General features: G+C 44.2%; 1 protein-coding gene across 1 annotated transcript; it reads right to left on the reverse strand.

Annotated features, from left to right (window-relative positions):
* Nucleotides 1-6,778: 6,778 nt before the first annotated feature.
* On the reverse strand, nucleotides 6,779-17,983 carry fut10 (fucosyltransferase 10). Its single transcript, XM_024404646.1, has 4 exons — nucleotides 17,719-17,983; nucleotides 16,749-17,028; nucleotides 7,656-8,491; nucleotides 6,779-7,296 (listed from the first exon to the last, which is right to left on the reverse strand). Exons 1-4 carry the CDS (start codon nucleotides 17,824-17,826, stop codon nucleotides 7,072-7,074), a joined length of 1,449 nt encoding a protein of 482 aa, XP_024260414.1. The 5' UTR covers nucleotides 17,827-17,983; the 3' UTR covers nucleotides 6,779-7,071.
* Between the last annotated feature and the right edge of the window lie 2,930 nt (nucleotides 17,984-20,913).

Raw genomic sequence — 20,913 nt, forward strand, 5'->3', positions numbered from 1 at the left:
AGTGATGGCTGTGTAACAGTCTTGATGGCCTTGAGATAGAAGCTATTTTTCTGTCTCTCGGTCCCAGCTTTGATGCAACTGTACTGACCTCGCCTTCTGGATGTAGTGGGGTGAACAGGCAGTGGCTCGGGTGGTTGTTGTTCTTGATGATCTTTAAGGCCTTCCTGTCACATCGGGTGCTGTTGGTGTCCTGGCGGGCAGGTAGTTTGCCCCCAGTGATGCATTGTGCAGACCATACCACCCTCTGGAGAGCCTTGCGGTTGAGATCGGTGCAGTTGCCGTACCAGGCGTGGACACAGCCCGACAGGATGCTCTCAATTGTGGATCTGTAAAAGTTTGTGAGGTTTTTAGGTAACAAGCCACATTTCTTCAGCCTCCTGAGGTTGAAGAGGCGCTGTTATACCTTCTTCACCATACTGTCTGTGTGGGTGGACCTTTTCAGTTTGTCAGTGATGTGTACGCCTGGGAACTTAAAACTTTCTACCTTCTCCACTGCTGTCCCGTTGATGTGGATAGGGGGTGCTCCCTCTGCTGTTTCCTGAAGTCCACAATCATCTTCTTTGTTTTTTTAACATTGAATGAGAGGTTGTTTTCCTGACACCACACTCCGAGTGCCATCACCTCCTCCCTGTAGACTGTCTCGGCGTTGGTAATCAAGCCCACTACTGTTGTGTCGTCTGCAAACTTGATGATTGAGTTTTAGGCGTGCATGGCCACGCAGTCATGGGTGAACAGGGAGTACAGGAGGGGGTTGAGCACCCACCCTTGTGGGGCCCCAGTGTTGAGGATCAGCAAAGTGGAGATGTTGTTTCCTACCTTCATCACCTGGGGGCGGCCCGTCAGAAAGTCCAGGACACAATTACACAAGGTGGGGTTGAGACCCAGGGCCTCAAGCTTAATGATAAGCTTGGAGGGTACTATGGTGTTGAATGCTGAGCTGTAGTCAATGAACAGCATTCTTACATAGGTATTCCTAATGTCCAGATGGGATAGGGCAGTGTGCAGTGTGATGGCGATTGCATCGTCTGTGGCCGTATTGGGGCGGTATGCAAATTGAATTGGGTCTAGGGTGGCAGGTAAGGTGGAGGTGATATGATCCTTGAAGCACTTTATGATGACAGAAGTGAGTGCAACGTGGCGATCGTCATTTAGTTCAGTTATCTTTGCCTTCTTGGGTACAGGGACAATGGTGGCCATCTTGAAGCATGTGGGGACAGCAGACTGGGATAGGGAGAGATATGAATATGTGCGTAAACACACCAGCCAGCTGGTCTGCATATGCTCTGAGGACGCGGCTAGGGATGCCGTCTGGGCCGGCAGCTTTGCAAGGGATAACACATTTAAATGTCTTACTCACGTCGGCCACAGAGAAGGAGAGGGGGAGCCTGCAGTCCTTGGTAGCGGGCTGCGTCTGTGGCACTGTATTATCCTCAAAGCAGGCAAAGAAGGTGTTTAGTTTGTCCGGAAGCAAGACATTGATGTCCGTGACGTGGCTGGTTTTCTTTTTGTAGTCCGTGATTGCCTGTAGACCCTGCCACATACGTCTCGTATCTGAGCCGTTGTATTGTGACTCCACTTTGTCCCGATACCGACATTTTGCTTATTTGATTACCTTGCGGAGGGAATAACTACTGTTTGTATTTGGTCATATTCCCAGTCATCTTTCTATGGTTAAATGCGGTGTTTCGCGCAAATGCCGCCATCTATCCATGGTTTCTGGTTAGGGTAGGTTAATAGTCACATTATCGCCAATGCACTTCCTTATAAACTCACTCACCGAATCATTGTATAATTCAATGTTATTCTCTGAGGCTGCCCGGAACATTTCCCAGTCCGCGTGTTCAAAACAATCTTGAAGCCGATTCGTCAAACCAGAGTTGAATAGTTCTTGTCACGGGCACATCCTGTTTGAGTTTCTGCCTATAGGACAGTAGTGGCAAAATGGAGTCGTGGTCGGATTTACCGAAGGGAGGGCGGGGGAGGGCCTTGTATGCATCACGGAAGAGTAGCAGTGATCCAGTGTATTGCCAGCACAAGTGCTACAATCAATATGCTGGTAGAATTTAGGTAGCCTTGTTCTCAAATTTCCACAGCTACAATAAATGCATCCTCAGTATATATGGCATCCAGTTTGCATTGAGTCCAGTGAAGTTCCTTGAGGGCAGTCGTGGTATTGGCTTGAGGGTGGGATATACACGGCTGTGATAATCACCAACGAGAATTTTCTTGGGAGATAATATGGTCGTCATTTGATTGTAGGGAATTCTAGGCCAGGTGAACAAAAGGACTTGAGTTCCTGTATGTTGTTACGATTACACCATGAGTCGTTAATCATGAAGCAATCACCCCTGTCATTCTTCCCAGAGAGTTGTTTATTTCTGTGGGCGCGACGCATGAAGAATCCCAGTGGCTGTACCGACTCCGACAACATATCCCGAGAGAGCCATGTTTCCGTGAAACAGAGAATTTTACAATCACTGATCTCTCTGGAAAGCAATCCTTGCCCTAATTATGTCTACCTTGTTGTCTAGAGACTGGACATTGGCAAGTAATATAATCGCAAGCGGTGGGTGGTGTGCACGCCTATGAAGTCAGACCAGGAGGCTGCTCCATCTACCTCTTCTGTGGCGACGTTGTTTTGGGTCGGCCTCTGGGATTAGATCCATTGTCCTGGAAGGTCATATTCCTGGTCGAAATGTTGGTAAGTTGACGTCACTCTGATATCTTGGCTGTATGTATTAACATTTTCTGGGCTAACAATGTAAGAAATGATCGGCGCCATCAGTCGGCGCCATCTTGCTAATGCTACGGACAACAAACACAATTGCATTTTATCGATGGCAATTTGAATGCACAGAGATACCATGAAGAGATCCTGAGGCCCATTGTCGTGCCATTCATCTGCCTCCATCACCTCATGTTTCAGCATGATAATGCATGGCCCAATGTCGCAAGGATCTTGTACTTGTACCTTGTACTTCCGGCGCCGACAGAGATGGCCGCCTCGCTTCGCGTTCCTAGGAAACTATGCAGTTTTTTGTTTTTTTACGTGTTATTTCTTACACTAGTACCCCAGGTCATCTTAGGTTTCTTTACATACAGCCGAGAAGAACTACTGAATATAAGATCAGCGTCAACTCACCATCAGTACGACCAAGAATATGTTTTTCGCGATGCGGATCCTGTGTTCTGCCTTACAACCAGTGTAACCGAGTGGATCACATGCAGCGACCAAAAAAAAAAAAAACGACTCAGAAAAAGAGGGAAACGAAGCGGTCTTCTGGTCAGACTCCGGAGACGGGCACATCGTGCACCACTCCCTAGCATTCTTCTTGCCAATGTCCAGTCTCTTGACAACAAGGTTGATGAAATCCGAGCAAGGGTAGCATTCCAGAGGGACATCAGAGACTGTAACGTTCTTTGCTTCACGGAAACATGGCTAACTGGAGAGACGCAATCCGAAGCGGTGCAGCCAGCGGGTTTCTCCACACATCGCGCCGACAGAAACAAACATCTTTCTGGTAAGAAGACGGGCGGGGGCGTATGTCTTATGGCCAACGTGACATGGTGTGATGAAAGAAACATACAGGAACTCAAATCCTTCTGTTCACCTGATTTAGAATTCCTCACAATCAAATGTAGACCGCATTATCTACCAAGAGAATTCTCTTCGATTATAATCACAGCCGTATATATCCCCCCAAGCAGACACATCGATGGCTCTGAACGAACTTTATTTAACTCTCTGCAAACTGGAAACGATTTATCCGGAGGCTGCATTCATTGTAGCTGGGGATTTTAACAAGGCTAATCTGAAAACAAGACTCCCTAAATTTTATCAGCATATCGATTGCGCAACCAGGGGTGGAAAGACCCTGGATCATTGTTACTCTAACTTCCGCGACGCATATAAGGCCCTGCCCCGCCCCCTTTCGGAAAAGCTGACCACGACTCCATTTTGTTGATCCCTGCCTACAGACAGAAACTAAAACAAGAAGCTCCCACGCTGAGGTCTGTCCAACGCTGGTCTGACCAAGCTGACTCCACACTCCAAGACTGCTTCCATCACGTGGACTGGGAGATGTTTCGTATTGCGTCAGACAACAACATTGACGAATACGCTGATACGGTGTGCGAGTTCATTAGAACGTGCGTTGAAGATGTCGTTCCCATAGCAACGATTAAAACATTCCCTAACCAGAAACCTTGGATTGATGGCAGCATTCGTGTGAAACTGAAGGCACGAACCACTGCTTTTAATCAGGGCAAGGTGTCTGGTAACTTGACTGAATACAAACAGTGCAGCTATTCCCTCCGCAAGGCTATCAAACAAGCTAAGCGCCAGTACAGAGACAAAGTAGAATCTCAATTCAACGGCTCAGACACAAGAGGTATGTGGCAGGGTCTACAGTCAATCACGGACTACAGGAAGAAACCCAGCCCAGTCACGGACCAGGATGTCTTGCTCCCAGGCAGACTAAATAACTTTTTGCCCGCTTTGAGGACAATACAGTGCCACTGACACGGCCTGCAACGGAAACATGCGGTCTCTCCTTCACTGCAGCCGAAGTGAGTAAGACATTTAAACGTGTTAACCCTCGCAAGGCTGCAGGCCCAGACGCCATCCCCAGCCGCGCCCTCAGAGCATGCGCAGACCAGCTGGCCGGTGTGTTTACGGACATATTCAATCAATCCCTATACCAGTCTGCTGTTCCCACATGCTTCAAGAGGGCCACCATTGTTCCTGTTCCCAAGAAAGCTAAGGTAACTGAGCTAAACGACTACCGCCCGTAGCACTCACATCCGTCATCATGAAGTGCTTTGAGAGACTAGTCAAGGACCATATCACCTCCACCCTACCTGACACCCTTGACCCACTCCAATTTGCTTACCGCCCAAATAGGTCCACAGACGATGCAATCTCAACCACACTGCACACTGCCCTAACCCATCTGGACAAGAGGAATACCTATGTGAGAATGCTGTTCATCGACTACAGCTCGGCATTCAACACCATAGTACCCTCCAAGCTCGTCATCAAGCTCGAGACCCTGGGTCTCGACCCCGCCCTGTGCAACTGGGTACTGGACTTCCTGACGGGCCGCCCCCAGGTGGTGAGGGTAGGCAACAACATCTCCTCCCCGCTGATCCTCAACACTGGGGCCCCACAAGGGTGCGTTCTGAGCCCTCTCCTGTACTCCCTGTTCACCCACGACTGCGTGGCCATGCACGCCTCCAACTCAATCATCAAGTTTGCGGACGATACAACAGTGGTAGGCTTGATTACCAACAACGACGAGACGGCCTACAGGGAGGAGGTGAGGGCCCTCGGAGTGTGGTGTCAGGAAAACAACCTCACACTCAACGTCAACAAAACTAAGGAGATGATTGTGGACTTCAGGAAACAGCAGAGGGAACACCCCCTATCCACATCGATGGAACAGTAGTGGAGAGGGTAGCAAGTTTTAAGTTCCTCGGCATACACATCACAGACAAACTGAATTGGTCCACTCACACAGACAGCATCGTGAGGAAGGCGCAGCAGCGCCTCTTCAACCTCAGGAGGCTGAAGAAATTCGGCTTGTCACCAAAAGCACTCACAAACTTCTACAGATGCACAATCGAGAGCATCCTGGCGGGCTGTATCACCGCCTGGTATGGCAACTGCACTGCCCTCAACCGTAAGGCTCTCCAGAGGGTAGTGAGGTCTGCACAACGCATCACCGGGGGCAAACTACCTGCCCTCCAGGACACCTACACCACCCGATGCTACAGGAAGGCCATAAAGATCATCAAGGACATCAACCACCCGAGCCACTGCCTGTTCACCCCGCTGTCATCCAGAAGGCGAGGTCAGTACAGGTGCATCAAAGCTGGGACCGAGAGACTGAAAAACAGCTTCTATCTCAAGGCCATCAGACTGTTAAACAGCCACCACTAACATTGAGTGGCTACTGCCAACACACTGTCAATGACACTGACTCTACTCCAGCCACTTTAATCATGGGAATTGATGGGAAATTATGTAAATATATCACTAGCCACTTTAAACAATGCTACCTTATATAATGTTACTTACCCTACATTGTTCATCTCATATGCATACGTTGATACTGTACTCTATATCATCGACTGCATCCTTATGTAATACATGTATCACTAGCCACTTTAACTATGCCACTTGGTTTACATACTTATCTCATATGTATATACTGTACTCGATATCATCTACTGTATCTTGCCTATGCTGCTCTGTACCATCACTCATTCATATATCCTTATGTACATATTCTTTATCCCCTTACACTGTGTATAAGACAGTAGTTTTTTTTGGAATTGTTAGTTAGATTACTTGCTTTTTATTACTGCATTGTCGGAACTAGAAGCACAAGCATTTCGCTACACTCGCATTAACATCTGCTAACCATGTGTATGTGACAAATAAAATTTGATTTGATTTGATTTGATTTGATTTCAGTACGGCTGGTTGGGTTGTGTATCGGAGGATGCATGACTTTCAACCTTCGTCTCTCCCGAGCCCGTATGGGAATATTAGCGATGAGACAAGATAGTAGCTACTACAACAATTGGATACCACGAAATTGGGGTGAAAATATATATATATATATTTTTTTTAAATGCAATGCAAAGTTAACGTAAAAACAAGATAAAAGCTGTATGGTAATTCCTGAACGTGACAGACGTGTAGACTCCTGAAGGAATTTGGTTTAAGGAAGATTAAGGAAGGTTTCGTTAGAAAGACCAGACATTCTCTCACTTTTAGAATCAATCACATTTTTTTATTTTTTGGTCGTCAAAACTATGGTTGATTTCAATAGCTATACAGCAACTTTTTGAAATATTAAAGATATGAAATATATTGATCAAAGGTTATTGTGTGATTGTCATGTTCAACCATTAGTCATCATATGTGGACCATTGTCATTTTCATAGTGCTTCTGAACTTGGACACACCACCACCAAAGCACAGGGTGGCCATAGAAAAATGATACTGTATCACAACAAGGGTCTTTTCTATGTGAATTATAGTGTTTTAGTATTAGTAGGGATTTAGTCAGTGAATACTTCCTTCCAGTACTGCTCCACAGTGAAATTCTTGTTCCTCTCAGCCAAGTGACGCAATGCCCTAGCCTCTTTCTTTGACTGCTCGTAACTGGCCGTCCAAATCCCTCGCAAAGATGTCCGCTTTCTAGGGCCTGAAGCAAAGTCAAATACCCTCGGAAGTGGACACTTTAGGTGGTTTCCCTCTGCTTGCCAGGTTTTAGGAACAAGGCCCTGTTTGGGAAGCAGAAATGTTACTATATTGGCACACTAGAAAAACACAATACTGGTGCAGGTCTATTTCATACTAGCTTGAATATTATTATTATTAACACAATATTGTGTTACAGTCTTGTAATGTTTATAATTTAAAGCCGAATGTATTTTTTATTGTGTGTATGGACCATCGGATAACTAGCTGTCATGATGGAGTCAGCTAATGGGGATCCAAATTAAGATTCTGTATAATCAACAATTTACAGTCAAACTAATCGTATTGTCATAACCATTGACACACCAAGTAAATTGTAGTCAAAAGGAATTAGCAACCTTATCATTAGATGTCACAAATAAAACAGTTCAGTTCTTGTTACCTTTTTCTGTCTGTCGATGTTCTCCCACACCCTGCTGCACACCATGCACTCAAACACATCTATGTAGTTCTCCTGTGTCAGATCCTGGACACCCCATGGGCGTTCCTTCAGCTCCTTTACCAACTCCAGGTTGGAGACTTCACGCTTCAACTTCCACTCCAGATAAGTGGCATACTCCTCGTCGTCCTCATCTAGTCTCTTCAGATACAGAGCCAGTTTTTCAGGGGGCTCGTCTGGGTTGACTACCACCGCACTACTGTTGCTCGGCAGCCATTGCCGAACATTGGGAGCACCATAATACACAGGAACCACCCCAAGCTTGAGAGGCCTCCATAGTTTCTCGGTGATGTAGTCGTCACAGACGGCGTTCTCAAAGGCCAGAATGAATTTGTACTGGGCCAGGATCTGGTAGAAGGCCTGCTCCTCCATGGCAATCGAGTCCCTCAGATGGGAAGGCAGGTCTTTGTTGTGGAGGCATTGTCCATAGGAATCAACCCTGATGTGCTTCATTAACTCACTCACATAGGCATCCCGGTCCGACGGAGGGTCGCAGTCTGACTGGACGTACACCACCGGGGCTAGTGTTTTCCTCAGCTCGTTCTTCTGGTTGAGGGACACCAGGTAGGTCTGGGAGGTCAGGACCTCCAGGTTCTCCAGGTGCTGGGAGGTGAGGGGCAGCTGGGAGTACTGGCTGAAGGTGGCCGTGTGGTTAAAGAGGGTGATGACGGGCTCGTGGAAGAGCTTGTAGTTGTTTTTGGGCGACTCCTCGTGAAACAAGGCCCACTGGTGGTGCTCTCTCCTCGGCAGAGGAAGACTCTCGATGTTGAAATCGGTGCCTGGTTTGATTCAAGAAGGTTGGAAAGGGGAGACATTAGTATAGAGTTTATATGTCTTGAATGTGAAAGGTCAGCACATCGAATGCAATGCTGACCATTTTGCTTATTACATAAGTAATACGTAGAGTAGATTAACATAAAATATGTTTTATATTCTTCCTTTTACTCATCTTGTCTGAGATGACACAGATATTACTCTGGGATCTGAACAATGATGAAGTAACAGTTGTATGTCTTTCTGCCTTGCAGTGTTTATAATAGGAGATGCCAGGTATTTTGTTGTCATCAGAAATGTTCAAATCAATGTGTCTCGGATATCTTCTTAAATCGGGTGCACTTCTGTCCTCTTCTAGGCTGTCGATATATATAGGAAATCCTCAATGAGAAGGTTATTATCAAATCAAATTCTATTCGTCACAGACCTTACCGTGAAATGCTTACTTACAAGCCCTTAACCAATAATACAGTTCACGAAATAGAGTAAGAAAATATTTACTAAATAAACTAAAGTAAAAAATGAAATAAGGCTATATACAGGGGGTAGGGGTAAGGGTAAGGTGACTATGAATGTAGGTGGGGGGGGGGATAAGTAGTAAATAGTCTGGGTGGCCATTTGATGAATTGTTCAGCAGTCTAATGGCTTGGGGGTAGAAGCTGTTAAGGAGCAGCTGTTAATATACTCTCATAAGACATACAGTGAGCAACCAATTGTGCAAGTTCTCCCACTTAAAAAGATGAGAGAGGCCTGTAATTTTCATCATAGGTACACCAACTATGACAGACAAAATGAGAAAAAGAAATACAGAAAATCACATTGTAGGATTTTTTATTAATTTATTTGCAAATTATGGTGGAAAATAAGTATTTGGTCAATAACAAAAGTTTATCTCAATACTTTGTTATATACCCTTTGTTGGCAATGCCAGAGGTCAAACGTTTTCTGTAAGTCTTCACAAGGTTTTATCACACTGTTGCTGGTATTTTGGCCCATTCCTCCATGCAGATCTCCTCTAGAGCAGTGATGTTTTGGGGCTGTTGCTGGGCAACACGGACTTTCAACTCCCTCCAAAGATTTTCTATGGGGTTGAGATCTGGAGACTGGCTAGGCCACTCCAGGACCTTGAAATGCTTCTTACGAAGCCACTCCTTCGTTGCCCGGGCGGTGTGTTTGGGATCATTGTCATGCTGAAAGACCCAGCCACGTTTCATCTTCAATGCCCTTGCTGATGATAGGAGGTTTTCACTCAAAATCTCACGATACATGGCCCCATTCATTCTTTCCTTTACACGGATCAGTCGTCCTGGTCCCTTTGCAGAAAAACAGCCCCAAAGCTGTTTCCACCCCCATGCTTCACAGTAGGTATGGTGTTCTTTGGATGCAACTCAGCATTTTTTGTCCTCCAAACACAACGAGTTGAGTTTTTACCAAAAAGTTATAATTTGGTTTCATCTGACCATATGACATTCTCCCAATCTTCTTCTGGATCATTCAAATTCTCTCTAGCAAACTTCAGACGGGCCTGGACATGTACTGGCTTAAGCAGTGTGACTGTTTGAGGTTGTGGACAGGTGTCTTTTATACTGATAACAAGTTCAAACAGGTGCCATTAATACAGGTAACGGGGTCAGGTCTGAGGATCTCATCTCGGTACCTAATGGCAGTCAGGCTACCTCGCCACATGGAGGGCTGTGCGCCCCCCCAAAGAAATGCCACACCACACCATGACTGACCCACCGCCAAACCGGTCATGCTGGAGGACGTGGAGGCAGCAGAACGTTCTCCACGACGTCTCCAGACTGTCACATGTGCTCAGTGTGAACCTGCTTTCATCTGTGAAGAGCACAGGGCGCCAGTGGTGAATTTGCCAATCTTGGTGTTCTCTGACAAATGCCAAACGTCCTGCACAGTGTTGGGCTGTAAGCACAACTCCCACCTGTGGACGTCGGGCCCTCATACCACCCTCATGGAGCCTGTTTCTGACCGTTTGAGCAGACACATGCACATTTGTGGCCTGCTGGAGGTCATTTTGCAGGGCTCTGGCAGGGCTCTGGCAGTGCTCCTCCTGCACCTCCATGCACAAAGGCGGATGTAGCGGTCCTGCTGCTGGGTTGTTGCCCTCCTACGGCCTCCTCCACGTCTCCTGATGTACTGGCCAGTCTCCTGGTAGCGCCTCCATGCTCTGGACACTACGCTGAAAGACACAGCAAACCTTCTTGCCACAGCTCGCATTGATGTACCATCCTGGATGAGCTGCACTACCTGAGCCACTTGTGTGGGTTGTAGACTCCGTCTCATGCTACTACTAGAGTGAAAGCACCGCCAGCATTCAAAAGTGACCAAAACATCAGCCAGGAAGCATAGGAACTGAGAAGTGGTCTGTGGTCCCCACCTGCAGAACCACTCCTTTATTGGGGGTGTCTTGCTAATTGCCTATAACAGCATGTGAAATTTATTGTCAATCAGTGTTGCTTCCTAAGTGGACAGTTTGATTTCACAGAAGTGTGATTGACTTGGAGTTACATTGTGTTGTTTAAGTGTTCCCTTTATTTTTTTGAGCAGTGTATATAGGAAATCCTCAATGAGAAGGTTAATATTACAGTAATAATATATATATAGGAAATCCTCAATGAGAAGGTTAATATTACAGTAATAATATATATATATGGAATCCTCAATGAGAAGGTTAATATTACTCTAATAAGATAAATATAGGAAATCCTCAATGAGAAGGTTAATATTACAGTAATAATTATATATATATAGGAAATCCTCAATGAGAAGGTTAATATTACAGTAATAATAAGATATACACAACCATTCAAAAGTTTTGGGTCACTTGTGTTGAAAGAAAAGCAACTTTTTTTGTCCATTAAAATAACATCAAATTAATCAGAAATACAGTGTAGACATTGTTAATGTTGTAAATGACTATTGCAGCTGGAAACTACTGATTTTTTAAATGGAATATCTACATAGGCCCATTATCAGCAACCATCACTCCTGTGTTCCAATGGCACGTTGTGTTAGCTATTCAAAGTTTATCATTTTGCAGTTATGTTAGCACAGCTGAAAACTGTTGTTCTGATTAAAGAAGCAATAAAACTGGCCTTCTTTAGACTAGTTGAGTATCTGGAGCATCAGCATTTGTGGGTTCATTTACAGGCTCAAAATGGCCAGAAACAAATAACTTTCTTCTGAAACTCGTCAGTCTATTCTTGTTCTGAGAAATGAATGCTATGCCATGCGAGAAATTGCCAAGAAACTGAAGATCTGGTACAACACTCCCTTCACAGAACAGCGCAAACTGGCTCTAACCAGAATAGAAAGAGGAGTGGGGGGCCCCGGTGTCCAACTGAGTAAGAGGACAAGTACATTAGAGTGTCTAGTTTGAGAAACAGATGCCTCACAAGCCCTCAACTGGCAGCTTTATTAAATAGTGCCTGCAAAACACCCGTCTCAAGGTCAACAGTGAATAAGCGACTCCGGGATGCTGGCCTTCTAGGCAGTGAATTAATGAAGTGTGTGTTTTGTCCTATATTTATATATATATTTATATATATATATATTATTATTATTATTTTTTTAATTTTCCTGGGATAAAAAGGCCTTTTGACTTTTGGTAGGCTGTCATTGTAAATAAGAATTTGTTCTTAACTGACTTGCCTAGTTAATAAATAAAGGTTAAATATTTTAGTTTTTAAATAAAATTCCCCAGAGACCAAGCCCAAATCTCCGTAATTTGCGTGAAGATGGAAATACAGAGGGTGGAGGTCTGGGTGCCTTGTGATAATTTGTTGGCGAGTTAATTATTAGCCAACGTACAATCATTGGAAAACAAACTGGATGATCTACAATTAAGACTAAGGGGACATTAAAACTGTAATACCTTATGTTTCACAGAGACTTTGCTGAACGACAATGCGGATAATACAGAGCTGTCTGGCTTCTCCGTGTTTCGGCAGGACGGAGCAGCTACGTCTGATAAGATGTGTCTATTTGTCAACAACAGCTTGTGCGTGATGTCTAACATTAAGGAAGTCTCAAGGTACTAGTTGCCTGAGGTAGAGTACCTCATGATAAGCTGTAGACCACAATATCTATATTATTCATAGCCATCTATTTACCACCACAAACCGATGCTGGCGCTAAGACCACACTCAATGAGCTGTATAAGGCCATAAGCAAACAATAGAATGCACATCCAGAGGCAACACTCATAGTGGCCGGGGACTTTAATGCAGGCAAACAAATCAGTTTTACCTAATTTCTACCAGCATGTCACATGTGCAACCAGAGGACAAAACTCTAGACCACCTTTACTCCACACACAGAGACGCATACAAAGCTCTCCCTCGCCCTCCATTTGGCAAATCTGACCATAATTCGATTCTCCTGATTCCTGCTGACAAGAAGGAAGTACCAGTGACTCACTCAATAAGGAAGTGGTCAGATGAAGCGGATGATACACTACAGGACTGTTTGGCGAGCACAGACAGGAATATGTTCAGGGATTCATCCAATGGCATTGAGGAGTATACCACCTCAGTCACCGGCTTTATCAATAAGTGCATTGACGACATTTCCCAACCAAAAGCTATAGATTACAGGCAACGTTCGTACCGAGCTAAAGGCTAGAGCTGCCGCTTTCAAGGAATGGGACACTTATTCGGACGCTTATAAGAAATCCCACTACGCCCTCAGACGAACCATCAAACGGGCAAAAGGTCAACACAGGACTAAGATTAAACCCTACTACACCGGCTCTGATGCTCGTCGGATGTGGCAGGGCTTGCAAACTATTACGGACTACGAAGGGAAACCCAGACGGCGAGCTGCCCAGTGATGCGAGCCTACCAGACGAGCTAAATGCCTTTTATGTGTGATCACGCTCTCCATAGCTGATGTGAGCAAGACCTTTAAACAGGTCAGGTCAACATTTACAAAGCTGCGGGGCCAGACGGATTACCAGGATGTGTACTCCGAGCATGCGCAGACCAACTGGCAAGTACCTTCACTGACATGTTCAACCTCTCCCTGTGTCAAACAGACCACCATAGTTCCTATGCCCAAAAAAGCGAAGGTAACCTGCCTAAATGATTACGTCGGTAGCCATGAAGTGCTTTGAAAGGCTGGTCATGGCTCACATCCATCATGCCAGAAACCCTAGACGCACTCCAATTCGCATACCGCCCCAACAGATACACAGATGACCCAATCTCAATTGCACTCCACACTGCCTTTTCCCACCTGGACAAAAGGAACACCTATGTGAGAATGCTATTCATTGACTACAGCTCAGCATTCAACACCATTGTGCCCACCAAGATCATCACTAAGCTAATGACTCTGGGACTAAACACCTCCCTCTGCAACTGGATCCTGGACTTCCTGATGTGCCACCCCTAGGTGGTAAGGGTAAACAACAACACATCTGCCATGCTGATCCTCAACACTTGGGCACCTCAGGGGTGCGTGCTTAGTCCCCTCCTGTACTCCCTGTTCACCCATGACTGCATGGCCAAGCACGACTCCAACACCAGTTCGCTGATGACACAAAAGTGGTAGGCCTAATCACCGACAACGATGAGACCGCCTATAGGGAAGAGGTCAGAGACCTGACAGTGTGGTGCCAGGACAACAACCTTTTCCCCCTCAGGAGACTGAAAAGATTTGGGATGGGTCCCCAGATCCTCAAAAAGTTGCACCATCGGTTGCATCACCAGGTATGGCAACTGCTGAACAACTAAACTAATCAAATGGCGCAACAGAGGGTAGTGCGTACGGCTCAGTACATTTATTTTTTATTTTACCTTTATTTAACTAGGCAAGTCAGTTAAGAACAAATTCTTATTTTCAATGACGGCCTAGGACCAGTGGGTTAACATTCAGGGGCAGAACGACAGATTTGTACCTTGTCAGCTCGGGGGTTTGAACTTGCAACCTTCCGGTTACTAGTCCAATGCTCTAACCACTAGGCTACCCTGCCGCCCCACATCACTGGGGCCAAGCTTCCTGACATCCAGGACCTATATACTAGGCGGTGTCAGAGGAAGGCCTACATATTATTCCAAAACTCCATTCACCCAAGTCATAGACTGTTCTCTCTGCTACCACACAGCAAGCGGTACCAGAGTGCCAAGTCTTGGACCAAAAGGCTCCTAAACAGCTTCTATCCCCAAGCCATAAGACTGCTGAACCACTAAACTAATCAAATGGCCACCGGGACTATTTACATTGACACCCCTTTGTTTTGACACTGCTGCTACTCGCTGTTTATTATCTATGCATAGTCACGTTACAAATGACCTTGACCAACTTGTACCCCTGCATATTGACTCAGTACCGGTACACCTGTATAGAGCCTCGTTACTGTTATGTAAATGTATTGTGTTACTTTTTGATTGATGAGATATTTTTTACTTTAGTTTATTTAGTAAATATTTTATTATTATTGATTATATATTTCATATTTTTAAGTCTATTTCTTGAACTGCATTGTTGGTTAAGGGCTTATAAGTAAGCATTTCACAGTAAGGTTTACACCTGTAATATTCGAATCATGTGACAAATAACATTTTATTTGATAAATTCATTGGAGTTAACTGTACCTCAGAAATTGCAGCCCAAATAAGTAACAGACACATCTCAACATGAACTGTTTATAGGAGACTGGCCATGGTCGAATTGCTGCAAACAAACCACTACTAAAGGACAACAATAAGAAGATACTTGCTTGGGCCAAGAAACACGAGCAATGGACATTATACCTGTGGAAATCTGTCCTTTGCTCTGATAAATCCAAATTGGAGATTTTTGGTTCCAACCGCCATGTCTTTGTGAGACGCAGAGTAGATTAACAGATTATCGCTGTATGTGTGGTTCCCACCATGAAGCATGGAGGAGGTGGTGTGATGGTGCCTTGCTGGTGACACTGTCTGTGATTTATTTAGAATTCAAGGCACACTTAACCAGCATGGCTACCACAGAATTATGTAGCGAACGCCATCCCATCTGGTTTGCACTTAGTGGGACAATAATTTGTTTTTCAACAGGACAATGACCCAAACCACACCTCCAGGCTGTGTAAAGGCTATTTGACCAAGAAGGAGAGTGATGGAGTACAGCATCAGATGACCTGGCCTCCACAATCACCCGACCGCAAACCCAATTGAGATGGTTTGGGATGAGTTGGACCGCAGAGTGAAGGAAAAGCAGTCAACAAGTCTCTCAAGACTGTTGGAAAAGCATTCGTCATGAAGCTGGTTGAGAGAATGACAAGAGTGTGCAAAGCTGTCATCAAGTCAAAGGGTGGCAACTTTAAAAGATCTCAAATATAAAATATATTTCGATTTGTTTAACACTTTTTTGGTTACTACATGATTCTATATGTGTTATTTCATAGCTTTGATGTCTTCACTATTATTCACCACTGTAGAAAATAGTACAAAAAAGAAAAACCCTTGAATGAGTAGGTGTGTTCAAACTTTTGATTGGTACTGTATATCGGAAATCCTCAATGAGAAGGTTAATATTACTGCAATAATAAGCATATGGATGTACACAATGCAAATGGATACATATAACTCTATAGTTCACTCTAAGAAAATGATGGTTAGAACCAAGGTAAGAGGTAAGAACCAAATGTGATTCTGAACATACATTAAACTGCATTGCAATTCCATCAAGAGTTTTTAATGCTATACACATAAGGCAGGCCTAAAGGATATGCAACTATTATCTATCACCAATCACTGTTTCACAATAAGGTGCTCTAGGGTAAACTATTTACTTGGAAACAGTTGAACCAACAGAGTTACTTACAGCTGCAATACCAGGGCCTTCTCTTCAGCTTGGACCCACACAACAATGGCTCCCTCTAGTGTACATTTGATTATGTTTACTCAAATCAAAAAACCTGTTTCCATCCTGACCGTCCCGTATGACATCAATTGAAGAATCAGAGGATGCTAATGGTATAACAAACCATCCATGTAGATGATTACACCACAACAAAGATGGCCTAATCAGTTTTCACTTGACTGTAACAATGTACTACATCTTGTCCTCCTTCAAGCCTCTTGTCAACTAGGCTAAGTATCATGAAAACAAACAATTAATCTATATCAAACACCATACCAAGTTAAGATAATGATTTACACTTAACTTCAGGAACTATACAGGCCCATACATTGTACATTTTCTCATTTTCAGATGTTCCTTTAGTTTCAACAAATGAATAAAAAATAAAAGTCTCACCATAGAAAAGGAATGCCTGTGTAGATGGGTGAGAGTAGAGGGTCCTGTTGATGGTGAAGAAGCACTTGTTTGTCCCACACTCTCCTAGTCGGCCAATCTCTCCTGTTAGTGGGGACCACCATACAATGTAAGGGTACTGGCCCTCTGGACCCCCAGGGGAGGTTCTCTCACTGGCCAACAGTCCGCTGCCATGTAAACGATGTCTCCAGCCTGACTCGTGTAGGTCCCTTGGAGGGAGGATGTGTACTGTCCTTTCAAACTGACCAAGCTCCACCACCACCTATGCAAAGACAGAAAATATATATAGTATCTTTTGGGAAATGTAGACCACCTTTTTGACACCACACTGTTCAGGAAGTATATGGATGGATTTTGAACGATTCCGGTTGTGGTCATTTTCATGGAGATGTGCAATGCATGCAATAATATGAACCTCAGCATAAACACACACATGCAGCCTGACAGTAAAACCCCACAAAAGCATGATGATAATACATACAATAATGCATGTAAGCTAAATTAATGAGTTTAAAATAATCTAATTCCATGCATTCTGGAACATACCAGTTACTGATATGGGATTGAGATGGTTAACCAGGTGGGAAAAGATAAGGAAATACCAGAGGTGAAAGAGATTCTAGTTTTCATCCCAGTATTAGTCAGATAGACCAAACAGACCTAGGAACAGAGATTGGGGATGGAATATATTGCGTTTCTGCCTGCAAACAAAAGATATTAATCAACACAACTCTCTATATGCAAATGTGTGCGTGCAAAGCGTTTGTTATTATATATAGTGCCACGTTCTTGAAGACACAACGTAAGCACTCCTAGAGCTCTGGAGAAAAATGGATACATTTCACAACGGTGGAAACCATTGGCGTGAAAAGGTCACTACTGTCGTGTACAACTGACAGTGTTTCTGTTCGACCTCGATACTTTTCGTTCATGTCACTGTAACGATAAATACCTGCAGAGTAATCAGAAGGAAAAGTACAGCTGATAGGCAGAGGAAGAAAACAAAAAGTTTCCTCAAAGAAACTATTGAAAGTCTTGCCATCTTTCGACTATTGATCATCACGGAGGGAAAAACTACTTGCTAAAACTCATATTCAAATGTCCCCCTGTTCAGTGGCGTTTCTAAAAATTATTTAAAATAGTTTAATTGTATTGTTAATAGAGAATAGCTTGTTTTGAAGTAGCGGAGATGCACGCGGCCATTTTCCATATTTGTGTTGACAATGGGGGGATTCGATTATCTGGCCTGGGTTATCAACGGTTTGAAAAATGATAGCATTCGTTTTGGAACCGGGCTGCCTCCTGGGTGTGAGCCAGGTGCCCAGTTCAAAGTCCACTCGAGAAATCGGCTCAAAACAAAAGTAATGTAGCCTAGGCTATATTAGGCATGTTGAGTAATGAGTAGGAATCTGTGTTTTCACATTCAAAAATGATTGCTTTAAAAAAAATGCTTTATCTGCCTTCCCAATGAAAACTAGTTTGAACATTCTACCATATATTTCACAGAAAATATATATTGTATGTTTCTGGAAGATGTACCATGCTGCCTTGTTGACAACCTAACCGAGCGGTGCAGATTACTGTTGCATTTGAGAAGGGCGCTCCTCCCTCACCGCTTTTGGCCGCTCACATCACGGGCCATATACCGGTGCACCGCGGCTCAGGTTCATAAAGCTCCCTCAGCAGCTTCAGAAACATCAGGGGAGGTCCCAAATCTCATTGGTTATTGTACCCTTCCATCAATCAGAGACATCCTAGGAGTCTGATATGCTTGTGCAACAGGCTAAATGAACACATCAACATACATACATTAATATACATTTGCGTGAAATAGTACAAATACATTAAATTAGGCTTATATGTCATTTTACATAAAGGTGTCTTTATTGATCAATCTATGCTTTTGGGGGGTGAGGACAAATACATAACTCGGATGTATGATAGGACCAACTATGAAATGTTGGTAAAAATCCTGAAAAATTACATTCAGTTGTATTCCAGTAGTTATATTGCACTACTTTCCGGGTGCAAGCTGTTGTTTTCCAGCCTAAACATTTGCTCCAGTGCCCATGTTAAGGATGCCACAATGCTTGCTTAGCGAGTACCGATTCCCCCTGATTCAGCTCATACCACGACTCGAAATCAGGACCTCCTGAAGTGTCCCAACCCATCTCACTATGGAAATGGCCTTCTTGAATGGATCAAGGGGCGACACTTCATGCTGATGAGTGATTTTCACAGATCCAATCTGCTACACCAATCTATTTGGAGACCTACCTAGTGTCCACTTTAGATTTAATCAGTCCATGTGTGGGTTGGTTCTTTACAAGACCTTCACCTTCTCTTTCACATTTTTTTTTTCACTTTATGTAGGCCTTTTGTACATGTGAAATTGTTTTCTTTGTCTGCTCCAGATGTCTCCCTCTTAGAGCCAAAGTATCGTGGAAGAGGAGCGGTAACATTTTAACGTTTTAACAGCGTTACCATAACAAGTCATTTCCGATCGAGCCAACATATGCATCGTTGACCTTGAAAACGGTCTCCGCGACCACGGGAACATTGCCTTTGGCACTATAAAGCGGATCTTCAGCTTGGCGGATTGAATAGAGCCCTTTCTCTCCTTTCCTCTATTGAACTCTAAATCCCAAATCATTTTTTAATAAAACCTTGATAATACGAAACAAGTCCACCTGAAACGTGAGATGAGAAAAATATTGCCCAGAGATCTAGTCTTTCTTTATACAGTATAGGTATTTGTCCATGTGTATTCTGTCAAATGTTTGTGTTTAAGAAGAGACTGTAAGAAAATGAGAGGTGTGATGTAAATAATGTGAATCAACAAAACAAATGCTGGGAACAGCACAAACCATTTTACCCAATGAACTGTTTTCAGCAAATTTACACTCTAATTTTACTCATGGCATGAAATCTGATTGAACTCTAAAATGTGTTTGATGTAATGTCTTCCACTTAACAGTAACAGAATGGGAGGGGTAATTGACATCCTTTTTTCTGTGTCCTAACTGACCTTTTCACCAAAATATTTACATCTTCCCAGTATCCTAACTGACCTATTCACTTGTTTATTTATATCTGTCCAGTGTCCTAGCTGACCTTTTCACCTCTTAATTTAAACTACATGACCAAAAGTATGTGGACACCTGCTCGTGGAACATCTCATTCCATAATCATGGGCATTAATATGGAGTTGGTCCCCCCTTTAGCTTCCATAACAGCCTCCACTCTTCTGGGAAGGCTTTCCATTGGATGTTGAAACATTGCTGCGTGGACTTGCTTCCATTCAGCCACAGGAGCATTAGTGAGGTCGGGCACTAATTTTGGGCGATTAGTCCTGGCCTGCAATCGGAGATCAAATATCTCCCAAAGGTGTTCACTGGGGTTGAGGTCAGGGCTCTGGCCAGTCAAGTTCTTCCGCACTGATCTCGACAAACCATTTCTGTATGGACCTCGCTTTATGCACGGGTACATTGTCATGCTGAAACAGGAAAGGGCCTTCCCCAAACTGTTGCCACAAAGTTGGAAGCACAGAATCATCGAGAATGTCATTGCATGCTGGAGCGTTAAGATTTCCCCTCACTGGATCTAAGGGGCCTAGCCCAAACATGAAAAACGGCCCAGACCAATATTCCTCCTCCTTTACAGTGGGCACTATGCATTAGGGCAGGTAGCGTTCTCCTGGCATCCGCCAAACCCAGGTTCGTCTGTCGGACTGCCAGATGGTGAAGCGTGATTCATCACTCCAGCAAGTTTTACACCACTCCAGACAACGCTTGGCATTGCGCATGGTGATCTTAGACTTGTGTATGGCTAAACGGCCATGGAAACATATTTCATGAAGCTCCCGACGAACAGTTATTGTGCTGACATTGCTTCCAGAGTTAGTTTGGAACTCAGTGGTGAGTGTTACAACCGAGGACAGATGAATTTAACGCGCTACATGGTTCAGTACTCAGCGGTCCCGTTCTATGAGCTTGTGTGGCCTACAACTTTGCGGCTGAGCCGTTGTTGCTCCACTTAACTTCATTTCCACTTAACAATAACAGCACTTACAGTTGACCTGGGCAGCTCTAGCAGGGCAGAAATGTAACTAACTGACTTGTTGGAAAGGTGGCATCTTATGACGGTG

This window comes from Oncorhynchus tshawytscha, linkage group LG20, assembly GCF_018296145.1.
Source record: "Oncorhynchus tshawytscha isolate Ot180627B linkage group LG20, Otsh_v2.0, whole genome shotgun sequence".
Taxonomy (NCBI): domain Eukaryota; kingdom Metazoa; phylum Chordata; class Actinopteri; order Salmoniformes; family Salmonidae; genus Oncorhynchus; species Oncorhynchus tshawytscha.

What these genes read in the sequence shown, in the direction of transcription:
- fut10 (XM_024404646.1), bottom strand. Translation starts at nt 17,826, where the DNA reads ATGATCAATAGTCGAAAGATGGCAAGACTTTCAATAGTTTCTTTGAGG. An exon ending in ACAGGCATTCCTTTTCTATG is followed by an intron (nt 8,492 to 16,748) that starts GTGAGACTTTTA and finishes GAATCAAACCAG; the next exon opens with GCACCGATTTCAACATCGAG. An exon ending in ACATCGACAGACAGAAAAAG is followed by an intron (nt 7,297 to 7,655) that starts GTAACAAGAACT and finishes CTTCCCAAACAG; the next exon opens with GGCCTTGTTCCTAAAACCTG.